The sequence below is a fragment of the Dicentrarchus labrax genome, unplaced genomic scaffold, assembly GCF_905237075.1.
Source record: "Dicentrarchus labrax unplaced genomic scaffold, dlabrax2021, whole genome shotgun sequence".
In the NCBI taxonomy this organism is placed as follows: domain Eukaryota; kingdom Metazoa; phylum Chordata; class Actinopteri; family Moronidae; genus Dicentrarchus; species Dicentrarchus labrax.
In genome coordinates, this window is record NW_026136705.1 from 4,918,411 (window position 1) to 4,934,351 (window position 15,941).

General features: G+C 36.8%; 1 protein-coding gene and 1 long non-coding RNA gene across 2 annotated transcripts in view; one reads left to right on the plus strand and one right to left on the minus strand.

The window, feature by feature from the left end:
* The window catches only part of LOC127364547 (uncharacterized), an 82,907-nt gene that overhangs the window by 12,552 nt on the left and 54,414 nt on the right, over positions 1–15,941 (minus strand). The window contains exons 22-34 of the mRNA XM_051402174.1: positions 12,574–12,706; positions 10,742–10,774; positions 10,410–10,460; positions 9,991–10,032; positions 7,765–8,031; positions 6,131–6,412; positions 5,560–5,832; positions 3,869–4,147; positions 3,453–3,719; positions 2,261–2,539; positions 1,848–2,111; positions 573–851; positions 154–423 (exon numbers count right to left, since the gene is read on the minus strand). Coding sequence (XP_051258134.1) covers positions 154–423; positions 573–851; positions 1,848–2,111; positions 2,261–2,539; positions 3,453–3,719; positions 3,869–4,147; positions 5,560–5,832; positions 6,131–6,412; positions 7,765–8,031; positions 9,991–10,032; positions 10,410–10,460; positions 10,742–10,774; positions 12,574–12,706 — 2,719 coding nt within the window. The remainder of the gene's footprint in view (positions 1–153; positions 424–572; positions 852–1,847; positions 2,112–2,260; positions 2,540–3,452; positions 3,720–3,868; positions 4,148–5,559; positions 5,833–6,130; positions 6,413–7,764; positions 8,032–9,990; positions 10,033–10,409; positions 10,461–10,741; positions 10,775–12,573; positions 12,707–15,941) is intronic.
* LOC127363451 (uncharacterized) lies at positions 13,938–15,701 on the plus strand. Its single transcript, XR_007884863.1, has 2 exons — positions 13,938–14,400; positions 14,695–15,701. It is a non-coding gene; the product is annotated as an uncharacterized LOC127363451 (long non-coding RNA).

Here is a 15,941-nt window from a genome sequence, read left to right on the forward strand (position 1 = left end):
AAGCCCAAAATACCAACACAATTGATTTAGTGAACTAACATCAAGAGACTTCATTACTGTTTGAGGGAGAAATGTTTCCTGCTGATTTATTGAGTTAAATAAAAACATTAAAAACATGACATTTTCATTATGAAAATCATTAGTCCAACTTACATGATACAGTCAATGTGATGGCATCACTCCAGTCTGTTGAGTAATATGAGTCCCTCCTGCCCTTACAGCTGTAGTCTCCACTGTGGGACCTCTCAGCACTGTTAATGCTGTATTCATTGTTTGTTAGATGTGTGTTTGATTTCGGTATTTTCCATTCAAACGTCCACTGAGTGTTTCTGCTGTTCATGATTTCACATCTGAGAGTGATCTTCTCTCCATCGTATATTTCAGACCAGTTTGGTTGCAGAGTCACAACAGACTTCTTTGCAACTGTTCATGTTCAAGAATTCACAGAAAGAATACAAACATGATAAAACATTAAATCAATACAAAACAAAGTTTTTAGCCTTTTTATACATCAGTAATTATTAATATAAAACCATTTTTAATTCTGTTTCAAAAACAAATGTCACACTCACAAATTTTGGAGATACTGATTGGATCACTGTACTCTGTGTAGTAAACTGGGACTCCTCTTCCTCCTCTGCACCAGTAGAGTCCTCCCTGTGAGACTCTGATTTGTCCAGTTGAGAGGAAGACACCATCTGGTGTGGTCAGAGGTTCAGAGGTTTTCTTTCCTTTGTACCAGAAGTATTTCCAACCAGATGATGATGGGTTCACAGAGCAGGTCAGGGTCACACTGCCCCCTACAGGAATGTCTGTGCCATCAGCTCTCAGTTGGGCCTTTGGTGTTTGTGCTGTTTAATTTAAAACAAAGACATAAACAAGGAAATTACTGTCACTGTGATTTAATTCAGTTTAAATAGTATTACCCCCACAGGCAGGAAATAGTAACATTTTTAGACTTAAACTAGCATTAAGTGATAATGTTAAAATTAACATTATTGTGAATGTATACACTGGATAAATACTAGTTTCATTCTGACAAAGGATCTCTGTTGCTGTGTTTCTGCTGCATTTTGCAATGTGAAATATTTTCCTCATTTTGACACAACAATCAAAGCAAATATCCTTTTTTGGTGAGCCCTATGTGAACTTCTGAATTATCAGCAAGCAGCAATCATTTATGAAATGTGACGCTGCCACCATTTGAGGTCTGTGTGAAAAACATAATCCAGCTTTGTGTTGCATTTTGATAGTATGATTAAAGATGCAGTACGTCTTGCTGAAGCTTTCAGACTCTTTCTCAGGTCCTGTTTTGTACAAACCTAGAAACTCCACAAATTTATCAAATAAAATATATCAAATGTCAGTTTCATGATAAATTGCTGCTGCATTACTAAATGCTACATTTCAGCAGCTCTGTGGTAAAATAAATGTGTTCATGTGTTGAATGTCAAGTTGAACACTTTCACTGTGGATTTTCATTTTGTTGAAGACAACTGTATATTAATTATCTGCAGCCATTTATCCTTTGCAGGGTAACAGGGAGCCTGTCCAACCTCACAGTTATAACCTCGACAGGTTGTCAGTCTATCAAAGCGGCAACACATAACACAGACATCCATTCACACTTACACTTACAGGCAATGTAGATTAGCTAGTTAGGTGATTAATCTAAACTAATCTAACCGCTGATTAACGTAACCTTAACGTCAGTTTTTTTCAATGAGTTAACATCAAGAGACTTCATTATTGTTGGAGGGAGAAATGTTTCCTGCTGATTTATTTAGTTAAATAAAAACATTAAAAACATGACATTTTTATTACGAGTCAATGACAGTCCAACTTACATGATACAGTCAGTCTGATGTAGTCACTCCAGTCTGTGGAGGAATATGAGTCCCTGCCCTTACATCTGTAGTCTCCACTGTCAGACAACTGAGCTCTGCTAATGCTGTATTCATTGTTTGTTTGACGTGTGTTTGATTTGGGTGTTTTCCATTCATACGTCCACTGAGTGTTTCCTCTGTCCTTGATTTCACATCTGAGAGTGATCTTCTCTCCATAGTATATTTCAGGCCAGTTTGGTTGCAGAGTCACAACAGGCTTTTCAACTGTTCATGTTCAAGAATTCACAGTAAGGATAAGAACATGATAAAACATTAAATCTACATAAAACAACGTTTTCTGCCTATTTATCCATCAGTTATTATATATGTAAAACCATTTTTGATTCTGTTTCAAAAATAAATGCCAGACTCACTAATTCTGTAGATACTGATTGAATCACTGTACTCTGTGTAGTAAACTGTGTCTCCTCTTCCTCCTCTGCACCAGTAGAGTCCTCCCTGTGAGACTCTGATTTGTCCAGTTGAGAGGAAGACAACATCTGGTGTGGTCAGAGGTTCAGGGGTTGTCTCTACTCTGTACAGGAAGTATTTCCAACCAGATGATGATGGGTTCACAGAGCAGGTCAGGGTCACACTGCCCCCTACAGGAATGTCTGTGCCATCAGCTCTCAGTTGGGCCTTTGGTCTCTGTGCTGTTTAATTTAGAACACAGAAATGAAAAATTACTGTCACTGTGATTAAATTCAGTTTAAATAGTATTACCCCCACAGGCAGGAAATAGTAAATTTTTTAAACTTAAAGTAGCATTAAGTGATAATGTTAAAATTAATATTATTTTGAATTCATACACTGGATAAATACTAGTTTCATTCTGACAAAGGATCTCTGTTGCTGTGTTTCTGCTGCATTTTGCAACGTGAAATATTTTCCTCATTTTGACACAACAATCAAAGCAAATATCCTTTTTTGGTGAGCCCTATAGGAACTTCTGAATTATCAGCAAGCAGCAATCATTTATGAAATGTGATGCTGCCACCATTTGAGGTCTGTGTGAAAAACGTAATCCAGCTTTGTGTTGTGTTTTGATAGTATGATTAAAGATGCAGTATGTGTTGCTGAAGCTTTCAGACTCTTTCTCAGGTCCTGTTTTACACAAACCTAGAAACTCCACAAATTCATCAAATAAAATATATTAAATATCAGTTGCATGATAATTTGCTGCTGCATTACTAAATGTGACATTTCAGCAGCTCTGTGGTAAAATAAATGTGTTCATGTGTTGAATGTCAAGTTGAACACTTTCACTGTGGATTTTCATTTTGTTGAAGACAACTGTATATTAATTATCTGCAGCCATTTATCCTTTGCAGGGTAACAGGGATTCACACTTACACTTACAGGCAATGTAGATTAGCTAGTTAGGTGATTCATCTAAACTAATCTAACCGCTGATTAACATGACCTGTTAGTTTTATTTTTTTGTGAGTTAAGTTAAGAGACTTCATTATTGTTGGAGGGAGAAATGTTTCCTGCTGATTTATTTAGTTAAATAAAAACATTAAAAACATGACATAATCATTATGAGTCAATGACAGTCCAACTTACATGATACAGTCAGTCTGATGGCATCACTCCAGTCTGTTGAGGAATATGAGTCCCTCCTGCCCTTACAGCTGTAGTCCCCACTGTCAGACAACTGAGCTCTGCTAATGCTGTATTCATTGTTTGTTAGAGGTGTGTTTGATTTGGGTATTATCCATTCATACGTCCACTGAGTGTTTCCTCTGTTCATGATTTCACATCTCAGAGTGATCTTCTCTCCATCGTATATTTCAGACCAGTTTGGTTGCAGAGTCACAACAGGCTTTGCAACTGTTCATGTTCAAGAGTTCACAGTAAGAATACAAACATGATAAAACATTAAATCTACACAAAACAAAGTTTTTAGCCTTTTTATACATCAGTAATTATTAATATAAAATCATTTTTAATTCTGTTTCAAAAACAAATACCAGACTTACATATTTTGATGATTCTGATTGGATCACTGTACTCTGTGTAGTAAAGTGTGTCTCCTCTTCCTCCTCTGCACCAGTAGAGTCCTCCCTGTGAGACTCTGATTTGTCCAGTTGAGAGGAAGACACCATCTGGTGTGGTCAGAGGTTCAGGGGTTGTCTCTACTCTGTACAGGAAGTATTTCCAACCAGATGATGATGGGTTCACAGAGCAGGTCAGGGTCACACTGCCCCCTACAGGAATGTCTGTGTCATCAGCTCTCAGTTGGGCCTTTGGTCTCTGTGCTGTTTAATTTAGAACAAAGACATAAAAAAGGAAATTACAGTCACTGGGATTTAATTCAGTTTAAATAGTGCAGCCCCTACTGGCAAAGGATGTCTGTTGCAGTGTTTCTGGCACTGTAACTAGACAGAAGCACAATTCACAGAAGCTTACAACGTAAATTTTTTTAAAAACAAATATCATAATTTTTTTATAATATTGATGAGCCCTATAGGAACTCACAACTTATCATCAAGTAGAAATCATTTGTGAAATATGCCACCAATATGGATCTGTGTGAATAACGTAATGAAGCTCGGTGTTGTATTTTGATTATTTAAATAAAGATGCAGTATGCTGTTATGACTCTGAGTCGTGTTTGTGTTTGAGTGATTGTGAGTTTTAGCCTCCACAGGAAGGAAATAGTTTTTAGACTTTAACTTGCATTGAGTGATAGTGTTAATTAATATTGAATCAATGGGTTATGTTGCTTTGTTTCTGGTCTGTAGCTCTACTGTAACTATCCAGGAGCACAATTCATCCAGTTTCGAATAAGCAAGCTGCATTTTGCAAAATTAAATATTTACCTCATTTTGAACAAACAAAACAAACATCATACTTTGGTGATCCCTGTAGGAACTTCTGAAATATCGGCAAGCAGCAGTCATTTGTGAAATATGACGCTGCCACTATTTGAGATCTGTGATAATAACATAATGATGTGTTTTGTTTGTGTGTTTGTTTTAAGATGCAGTATGTCTTGTTGAAGCTTTCAGTCTTTTTCTCGAGTCCTGTTTTGTACAAACCTATAAACTCCACAAATTAATCTAAATATATATAAAATATCAGTTGCATAATAATTTGCTGCTGCATGACTGTAACTTACATTTGTGTAGGCCTTTTGGCAAAAAACTTGTGTTTGTGTGTTCAAGAGATCTGCACCAGCTTTTCCTTTGCAGGGTCACAGGCAGCCTGTCCAACCTCACAGTGGGAAAGAGTAGTTTCACCCTGGACAGGTTGTCAGTCCATCAGAGGGTTAACACACAACACAGACAACAGTGCTAAACTGCACCATCGCTCCACCTTATAATTTACTCCATATCCTTTGTTCGTTCCTGTATATTTCTCTTTGAATGATTATATTTGAAAAGATGCAGTATTCTGATTACCAGCTGTTTTTCAGTTTTTTTGTTCCCATCTCCCAAAGAAATTCTTATTGTTGGACATTTCTCTGTGAATAATTATATTCTAATACTCTGATTAGTACATCATCTTCAGTTATTTTGTTCCCACGTTAAAGAAAATAAGGATTTTTTTTACTGAACTAATGTCAAGAGACTTTATTATTGTTGGAGGGAGAAACGTTTCATGCTGTTTTATTTAGATAAAACATTAAGAACATGATATTTTCAGTATGACAGACAGTTCAACTTACGTGATGTTGTCAGTTTGATGTAGTCACTCCACTCTGTTGAGGAATATGAGTCCTTTCTACCCTTACACCTGTAGTCTCCACTGTGGGACTCAGTAGCACTGATAATCCTGGATTCACTGTGTGTTGGAGACTGTGTGTTTGAGCTGGTTGGTTCCCATTCATACGTCCACTGAGTGTCTCCACCTCCCTGGATCTCACATCTGAGAGTGATCGTCTCACCACTGAATATCTGAGGCCAGTTGGGTTCGAGGGTTAAAATGGCCCTGTTGGGAACTGTTGACATAAAACAAATACCCAGTTAGGATATAAAAAGGATTTAAAGCTAGACAAGTAAAATGTAAGTACAAATGGTTTCAATAAAATGTCTATGAACACATTAAATTAGGATTTAAAGTTTATGCAACTTAAAATCTTAATAAAACAAAAACATGTTTTGATTTGGCATTAATAACATTTATGTTTGCATTCCAGCACAATTTGTCAACAATGGCTTTCTTCCACACCTTAGGCATTGTTTAAGAACATTAAGAATGTAGGTTTGTTTTATTCCAGAGCAAATTAATTAACTCACCAGTTTCCTGAATGGTGACTGCATCACTTTCAGGCGTGAGGACTTCTGGTTCCCTTCTCCATCCTCTGCAGGTGTATCTGCCTCCATGTCTGATAACTGTGTGTGAGTCATCAAAGTTTACAGACTGAAGACGAGTTTTTGTGTCTGTGTCTGTGTCTGACGTCTGTCTGAACCATTCATATTTAAAGCCAGCAGGATTCTCCACAGAGCATGTCAGTGTCACACTGCCCCCTGGTGGTATGATTGTCTTGTCTGCTGTCAGTGTGACCTGACGTTTATCTGCTGTTTAGTTTAGAGAAAAATAAAACAGGGAAATTACTGGAATGGACATGCTGTTAAAATGCATTTACTTTTTGACACAAAGGAAACAATTATTATTTAAATAAACTGTTGCACATGTTTATGTACATAATCAAACTCCAGACACAAGGGATTCCACATGTCTGCAGCTGCTGTAGTGATGACAGAGAGTTCAGCACACTGCAGCTGAAGAAACAGATGCAAATAGAAAGAACACAACCGAGTTAGCAAACACACTGAACAGTTGTACAACACATACACTGCAGAGAACGCAAGAAAATAGAGAAAACACAACAGAACTAAGTTTCAATACAAAACAGATTTTTAAGGGACACACTAATATTAAAGGGCCAATGCTAGGTGTATCCAATATCTGCAATAATAAAATCATTCAATTTTAACGTAAAATCTAAAACTAGCTTGTTTTCCAATATCACTGACAAGCAGTCATGATATTCATAAGTCTTTAGTTTTCCAGTGTCAAATCAGTGAATGTGTTTCTTAATCTGCTTGAGTTTCATTAAGTTGCACTGAGCTCTCTCTGCCTACCCTTGTGACTTTAGAGTGTACAAGTATTCTCAGCATTATGGTAAATGCGGAGAAACAGCGTATTTACTTCCGGTTTTCAAAATAAAGGTATTTAGAGCCGTAAGCTATAAATAAAATATGTTACATTAAAGTGTTTCATGCGCCCCTGATGAATAAAAAAACACTTTATATCAAGTATCTTTACTGCACCAGTGTGGAGAAATGCCAAAATAAAAGTCTCATATTTATGCCTCCAGAGATTGCATATTTGACCATATTTGAGGTACTGTAAAAACATATTGCTCAGTGTTTCCTGGCTACTGATGGTATATTTGACTTTTACACATATGAGACAACAAACTTACTTAATATCAAGCATTTTTACTGTACCAATGTGGAGAAATTGAAGAATAAAAGTCCCATATTTTCACTCGTTTTCTGTTTTTTAATACCCGTTTCTGAAAGGAAAATCCAATGACCAAAACATACACAGACCCTCTGCCTACCCTTGTGACTGAACTGCTTAAACTTGAAGACTTCAGTCTGTTTAGTGATTGGTGAGGTGAAAACAGAGAAAATATTCACTTGTTCTTCAGCATTTGCTTAGTGGTTTTTGAGAAGTATGAATACTTTATGTAGCATTTACTGCAAGACAAAAACAATATTTACTGAATGAAGACAGCGAAATGCAAAAGAAAGCTCAGAAAAGCTTATAAGTGGATGTTTGATCTCAGATTATTTTGAGACTTTGTGCAGAATTTTAAACAATAATAATGTTTTTTCATCACAGTGTGACAGCTACTTACCTTCCACTTTCAGTTGTCTCGGTTCAGATTCTGCTCCATCATCAAACTGACACTTGTAAGCGCCCCCATCTGAAACTGACACTGGATAAATGGTCATTGCTTCTGTTCCGACAGACTGGTGGTTTGTGGCCATTTGAAGAGATGATCCATCTTTGAAAAATGTAGCTTTCAACTCATTTCTTGGAGTACCTTGATGTCTACAGCGCAAAGTCACTGAGTCTCCTTCAAACAAAGTGAAGTCAGGAATTTCCAGGATTGCATCACCACCTACGTAACAGAGATAGAGAGCTATCGTAAGCTATCACATTTATTAATAAGCTCAACTAAATGAACATACACTACATCTGACAACATCAGTGATTTAGAAGAAATATATCATATAATATCAGAATTCTGTCCTTCTTTTCCTTCTCTGATTGTGTTTGTGATAGTTGGATGACTTCACACCACATGCTGTCTGAGAAAAAAACTGAGAAAATACAGCTCAAGCTGATTGAGGTTAAGTTTCACCATAAAATGTGATTGGGTTTATATTTATGTTCATACATCTTATAAGTACAGTGCAACCATGATGAGCATATGAATATGGGAATACTTCATTACTCATGCATACATACAGATAAAGTGATGAAGTGAAAACCTTCATAGTGGAGTATTGAAGCTGTTGTGGAGGTTTGTAGTGTCCCAAAAACTTATTAAGACACCAGAGGTTGGTTTATAGTTAGTCAGCCATCTGTATGTGAAACAATTGAGAATTTCTGACTTTGGCAGCTCCTACAGGACACCCAAAAAGCATGTGTGTGTGCAGGGGCGCCGCCAGGAATTTTGGGCCACATGACAAAAAAATCAAGTTGGGCCCCCTCTGCGCAGCTGTTGTCACCACATCTCTAGGTCCTGACTGTCCCATCAAAAGCTTTACATAACTCTAATTAAAGGCTTGCAACTGTCTTGCTTCTTGTAGTTCAATACTAGTGCTAGCACAATATTTACTGTTGGTGATTTGTACATGCATGCAAGTCTGCATACAGTATGCAGTTCACTATTTGATGCAAGATTAAAAGCAACCATAAAAAATGTGCTAAAGGCCATCTTTTACAGTCTCAATGTATTTTTATTGTAAAATTTCAAAATGGAAAATTATCTTAACGAAATGTATTATTATTATTATTATTATTATTATTATTATTATTGTCCAGCATCCATTATAGACAGTAGGTTGTTGTTTTTATTTATAAAATAATTTATAAGTTGTTTCTTTTATATTTTATTTCATAATGATCATTATGTGAGAAAATAATTGTTATTAATGTGTTTGAATTTCTGTCATTAATAAGTATTTCATTTTTTGTTTGTAATGGTAAAAAGAGCAAGAGAGACAGAAATCCCCACAGACTCCTTGCAATGATGATAACTGGCCTGTCATTGAACACAATGTTGCTCACCCTCTTCACTGGGACAGGGAGGGGTACAGTTATGGGGAGACTGGGGTGCTGCTGACTCATCTGTTGTTAAGTCTGCTAAAAGGGGCAGGGACAATGATTTAATATGAATATGTTGCAAAACGTTTCCCTGAACTGATTAAATGGTGATTAAATGCAGGCTAACACTAGTCTGTAGCTGGCTATCTTATTTCCCTATGGACATAAAGCCAACAGGTTAATACCACTCACAGTCTATAGGCTCCTTTCTTGGTGAAAAACTGGGTTACAGATTGACATCCTTTCCTTTGTCTTTCCTCTCTCTCTTTTCTCTCTTTCCTTGTTTGAAAACCATATTTTGATTTACTAGTTAACATTGTGATCACTGTAGTTCTGGTGCATCTACTGACTGCAATAAACACAGTCACTGATAAGTGCTAAGACAGGACCAAACCATTTCATGCAGATACAGGGGGGTGGTCGGTCAATATGGATGTTTACTTTTTGGTCAGTGGGGATATTTAACTTTTACTGCCCAAAACAAGTAAAAACAAAGAGATCATTAATTTTATTATTATATTTGAAATATATATACTGAATGACGATGGTTTAATAATTAGTTTTTACCTATTTTTGGGGGCCCCTGTCAGTCATGGGCCCTTGGAATTGTCCTAACTTTTCCCCCCTATAAGGCGCCCCTGTGTGTCTGAGTGAGTGAGTGAGTAAATATTTAGAAACCAGAAGTGGTCACCTCACATTCACAGAGGCGTAAGTGTGTATGCAAGTGAGTTGTAATTGACTGTATCACCTTTTTTTCCGTCTCCCACATCAGAGCTGACATTATTCTGCCCTGTTGATATGAACAGATGAATGTGTGAAAACAAAAATGCCTCTGTATGAAGGTAACAGACTCTTCAGTAAATATACAGTTTGACATAAGGTCAGTACAGCCTCCGGTATCTACATAAACATGCATTCAAAAACTCTTAGGCACTAATCTAGACATTTCATAATTTCTAACTGATACAGGGAGTAATACATACATACATGGAAAAACACAAATGCAAAAAGAGGAAGAGAGCAAGAGTGATGGAGGAAGTAATAGATAGTTAAATAATGAGTGAATAAATATTTAAAAAACAAAGACAATTGGTCACCTCTAGCATGTCCCTAAAGGTGTATATTCAGTGAATGAGTATGCAAGTGAGTTGTAATTGACTGTATCACCTGTTTGTACGTCTCCCATATGCACAGTGATCTCGTCTTCATTATTCTGACCTGTTAATATGAACAGATGAATTAGTTAAAAGAAAAATGCCCTTTGTATGACTCTTCAGTAAATATACAGGAAATATTCAGGGCAGCATCAGGTGTCCAAACATAAATATGCATTTGAAAACTCTTAGGCACTAATCTAATAATTTCATAATCTGTATTGATGTATGGAGGAAAACACAAACGCAAAAAGAGGAAGAGAGCAAGAGTGAAACAATGGCTGATAGACAGGAGATAAAAAATGAGTACGTTTAAATAAATAAATATCTAACAATATAGGTCACCTTCAGCATGTCTGCAGAGGAATGTATTCAGCACTGAAATAAAAACAAAAACTTCATCAGGAGATAATAAAAGACTGGTCAGTCAATCAACAGTATCAAACATTTCTGTGATGATATTCTGTGAGTTAGTTAAAATTATATCTTAAACTAAAAAGCAATTAATTACATTACAAAGTTTTATATATAACAATACCCTAGACCAGTGGCTCTCAATATAGTAGAATATTTTAATTTCACCATTATTTCATTGACTAGAAGCTTATGTCTTTCAAACTTTGCCTCATTCCTGAGCGAGCAGAGGAAAGACATTATACGCAATCCAACTAAATCACTAGTATTTCTACAGCATCCCAGCAACTGACAAGAGGGAATTTTTCTGACTACAAGTCGATTAAAACATATTTTTCGGTGAGTAATTTCTATTATTGACAGAAATTTTGTTCATATCCAATGGCGAAACAGCCTGTTCTCTCTCTGAAATTCTCTGATTGGTTGCTTTTGTGGCACATCGTAACTGTGTAACCAGAGAAAAACAGTCAGTTCTCTGTGGTGAAGGGACAACAGCTCCCGAAGTAGCTAAATATGTAGAAAGAAAGAGAGAGAGAGAGCAAGAGAGGACATCCTCAAATGTCCAAAATCACCATCCCAGTCAGATTAAAAACTACGTCACATATTGGAAAGAAACAACTAAAACATAGAGCAAATTAAAATACTATCTGACCCTAAAAAGATTGCAATTATCGGACCACAGTTAAAAATCCTAAATTAAGAAAAGCTTTAACCATGTACAGATTCAGCAAGCACAGCCTCGCTGTAGAGAAAGGTCGCCATAAACAGAGCTGACTACCAGAGAAGGAGAAACTCCGTTGAGACAGAGCTACACTTCCTCACCTCATGCTCCAAATACCAGGCTCTAAGAAATGTTCCTTAAAATACACCCAGAATGTGAAAACATAACAGACATAAAGAAACTGCCATATTCACTTGGGGAAATGCCCAAATGTGAAATTATTACTGCAACATGTATCACCCACTGTGATGACCTGTGGACAACCAGTGGAACCAGAGACACACAACGAAACAAGAAGCACACACACGGGAACATCAACTTTAACGCACACTTACACAATCTTTGTCAAACACACAAGACAATACCAGAAAACAAAAGCTGTGCTGTGTGTGGCAAAGCTTTTGTTCTCTTGTTTTTGTCACTCATGCCAATAAAGTTCATTGAATTGAAAAAAATGAGCGCGCGAGAGAGAGAGAGAGAGAGCTTGTGCTGCGGTCTACCAGCACAAAGAGCAAGAGTTAGTCAGAGGGCATATGAGTGCAACAGAGTGAGAGGGGTTATCATTGCACATTAATATGGGTAATAGCAAACTTGTAAACACATTTATTGAGCACCAAATACATTTTTGTTTGCACAAAAGAAATGCTTTTCTGCTCGCATATAATTTCTGTTCAAGATATAATTTATATGCTTGCAAAATATATTTGATATATATATGAGGCACAAATGTAACAACATAGAAGTTAGCATAATGAGAGACTGTATATGAATGTTTTCACTCTTCACTGATAATCTGCCAATCTCCAGTAGAGACAGATATGAAATAACTAAATCTTAGCAGAGATAATATCTTATAAAAGCTGTGTAAGATTTAGACCACATACAAAAACAATCAAAACTTGCCCAAAAATAACCGGTAGTGCATTTAACAAAGTCCTCCACTATGAAACAACCTAATCATGCCAACAAAACTAACATGTTGATAAAAAACACGAGTCTTCCTCTGAAAGTCACAAAATTAGAAAGTCACTGATGTACTCACAGAGTAAGCCCAGCACACATAGCAAAGTGTGCCCCATCTTCACACCCAGCACCGACACTGTCACTCTGCTGCTCTGCTTCTGAGAAAATGTTTCTACTTTGCAATAATAAAGCAGAGAAAGACCAGTTCCATTTCATGTAAATGTGAGTTTTTCTTTAAGTTCTCCTTCTGAGTATAGCCTGTTCTTCCTTCCTTCCCTTTTACACAAAACTCAAACTGCAGTGGCTTTGACCGCAGCACAATTCGACATATTTACATTTCCTGTCCACTGCAAAGATATATGAGCTTGTCTGTTTGACGAAGGTTTGCTCATGGTCCCTAAAACATTAAATTAAGAAATGGCATCAACAATAAATAATCATTGCAAATGCATGAAACACGACACCATTGAACTTAATCATATCACACCATATATTAACATTTTATTGTTAGTTTGTGCATGTTATGCAGTATTTTCCCTCTGTTCTTGCAGCAGTGCCTGTATTGCAATGAGTGTGTTGTGTGTTTATGCAGTGAATTCAGAAAGTATTCAGACCCCTTCGCTCTTTTTTCACATTTTGTTATTTTGCAGCCTGAAATCATTTAAATTCATACTTCTCTCATTAAGCTACACTCAATAACCCCACAATGAAAAAGTGAAAACAGGATTTTAGTAATATTCATTAAAATCATTAATTCATTCATAAGTATTTAGACTCCTGCTATGAAATTTAGTTCAGGTGCCTCCCATCTCTTGATCAGCTTTGAGATTATTCATTCTAAAAGACATATTCAAACAGACATGTGCTTTGGCTCTCTTCCAGCCAACTTCTGTTCATGAGACTATTTCAATTTTGCTCGAGCTCACCCACTTCCTGTGGTGCAGTCATGACCAAACTTGAAACCAAGATTTCACCATAAAGTGATACCATGTATGAATTCTGTGCTGGGGTGATGGGATACTTTCTCTACAATACTTTATAACTGTGATGTAGACACTTAATTATAAAATAGAATTACATAAAGAACAACTGACCCTCTGTGAGGCAGCAGTAATCTTTAGGATGATCTGTGCAGCTACACAAATCATGTGACCTCTGCACTATTTGTTAATTTCACGAGCAAAACTTTCTATTCTATCCTAGTCTTATTCTTGTAAGCTATATATTAGTTCATTTCATATATTAGCTTGTCTCTCATGCAAAGGTTGGTTCCTGGTCCATACAGGTAGATGCATTCACACAATCTCTCTCTCTCTCTCAGTATGAGTTCTCCTTCCTATCTCTTTGTCAGTTCAGCACGACAGGTTAGTCTCTGCGGCTCAGCACATATTTCTACTGACCCGTCCAGATTCAGTCTGCTCCTCTCCTCCTATTAGACAAAATAATATACGTGTTTTTTTACCAACTACTTTACACAATAGTGTCATGGCACTGTACACTCAACAAAACTTTAAAACGTTGAAAACAAACTATAGATTTACCACCCGAAAATAGTCCTATACTGTATACAGTACAATGCAAATCAGCTGTTCTTTGTCTGACTTTAGTTTTTTTAACTAAAACTATCTACACTGTTTAGTTAAAACTCAAAAAATGTATTTTATGACTGTCAGAAAGACTGCAGCTGGAGGAGACGACGCTAAGTTTCACTTTCAGTTTCCGGCGGAGTGATTAAACTGGCGCACCGCTGATGGAAAAAGAGAAAAACAACGGCGAGACGTCATTCATTCATTAATTACAACCACCTGTGGGAAAAAGTCGGCGTCTTGACCAAACAAAGGGAAGGCAGCAGGACAGAGGTGAAACACAAGAACTCAGCTCAAGGATCAACCAAAGGACGCCACTGGTGACAATGAATGAATGAATGAATCAATCAATATGATTATTTAATATGGAATGTTAGATTTTGATGTGATAAATTTGAGTTTATTAATGTAAATGATAACTTGAGTCTAGTTAAGAAAAGTTAAATTAGTAGACATTTTTAAATGTGTTATTTATTTAAATAAGTGATTTTGTTTAAATGAGAGAATTAAGTAAAATGTTTAAATCAGAATTGAGAAATCGTAAGTTTATTAAAAGAAGTGATTTTGTTGCATAATTGCATTATTATTTTTTGTACATTTTTGTTTCTTTTAAGGTTATCAACCTATATATCTTCTATCTGTCTGAGATGTATTGCATAATTAAGCAAATATTTGGATGAAGACTGAAAATCAAACAGACAAGAAGATTGAGTTGTCCCTTTGCATCTTTTATGAGTGATCCAGGCCATTTTCAAGTTTGGACAGAGCTGGCCTACTAGAGGACATTGAAGCCAATACAGCCGATGGAGAGGAGGCAGAACTGGGCAAACGACAGGAGGCCAACCTGGAGAAACCAATCAATGACTGTGAGACGAGATTGGATGAGGTCCGCAGAATAGTTCAAACCAACCTGTGGTCAAGATATGGACAAGATGAACTGCAAGCTGCAATCTGGGAAGCAGAGGGAGCTTGTGATGATGTTACTGCAATACTGGTCTCTGCTGTGAATTGGGATGGCTATGAGATGCAACTGACTTTCATGTTGAAGCTGGTCCAGGGGGCAACTAAAAGCCTAGCAGCGTGGGAGATGTGGATTCCAGCAACAGAAAAAGCTGATCTAGAAGGCCAGGTGATGTTTTTAATAGGCCTCAGGACTTGGAGATTATGCCAGACTTCCCTCTCGCTCCTCCACACACACACACACACACACACACACACACACACTGTAATGTTTGCATCGAAAATAAAAATAAATTGCCTATCTATTTAACTTGTATCTATGTGATGTTTTTTAATTAGTATAATGAAGTTACCCCTAAACACTATCAATTCAGACTCGTGTGCAGTCCCACTTTTGTAATACCACCTGCCATGTTATAATTTTTTCTCTATGTGGCCTGTGGACTGCAGCCGTGTAACCTTGTAAGACGGAGTAAAGATATCTGTAATTTGAGATGACTTTGTTTTTACCTCGTGTTACAACAATAACTAAGATAAGATATCGTATGCATCGGGGGGAAATTGAATCAAAAAGAGTCAAATAAACTGTTGCATTTGTTTTATTCAATTGTGCTGTACAGATGAATTGAACCTGAGAATAAACATGCCAAACCAATGCATACCAGCATGAGTAGTAGAAGATTAACAGCTTTTCAGTTCCTGTTTCCAGATGTGTTGCTGTGATAGCAAGAATTAGACAGTGTCATTGCCACATTCACACCAGTGCTAATGTGTTAATACACAGAAAAGAAGAAAAAAATTCAGACTGCGGTTTGGCTGTTTTTCAAAGGCTGGCCCATGTGGTCCGATCCAACAGACGAGCTACTGTAGCTCAAACTGCTGGTTCTGATAGAAAGGTGTC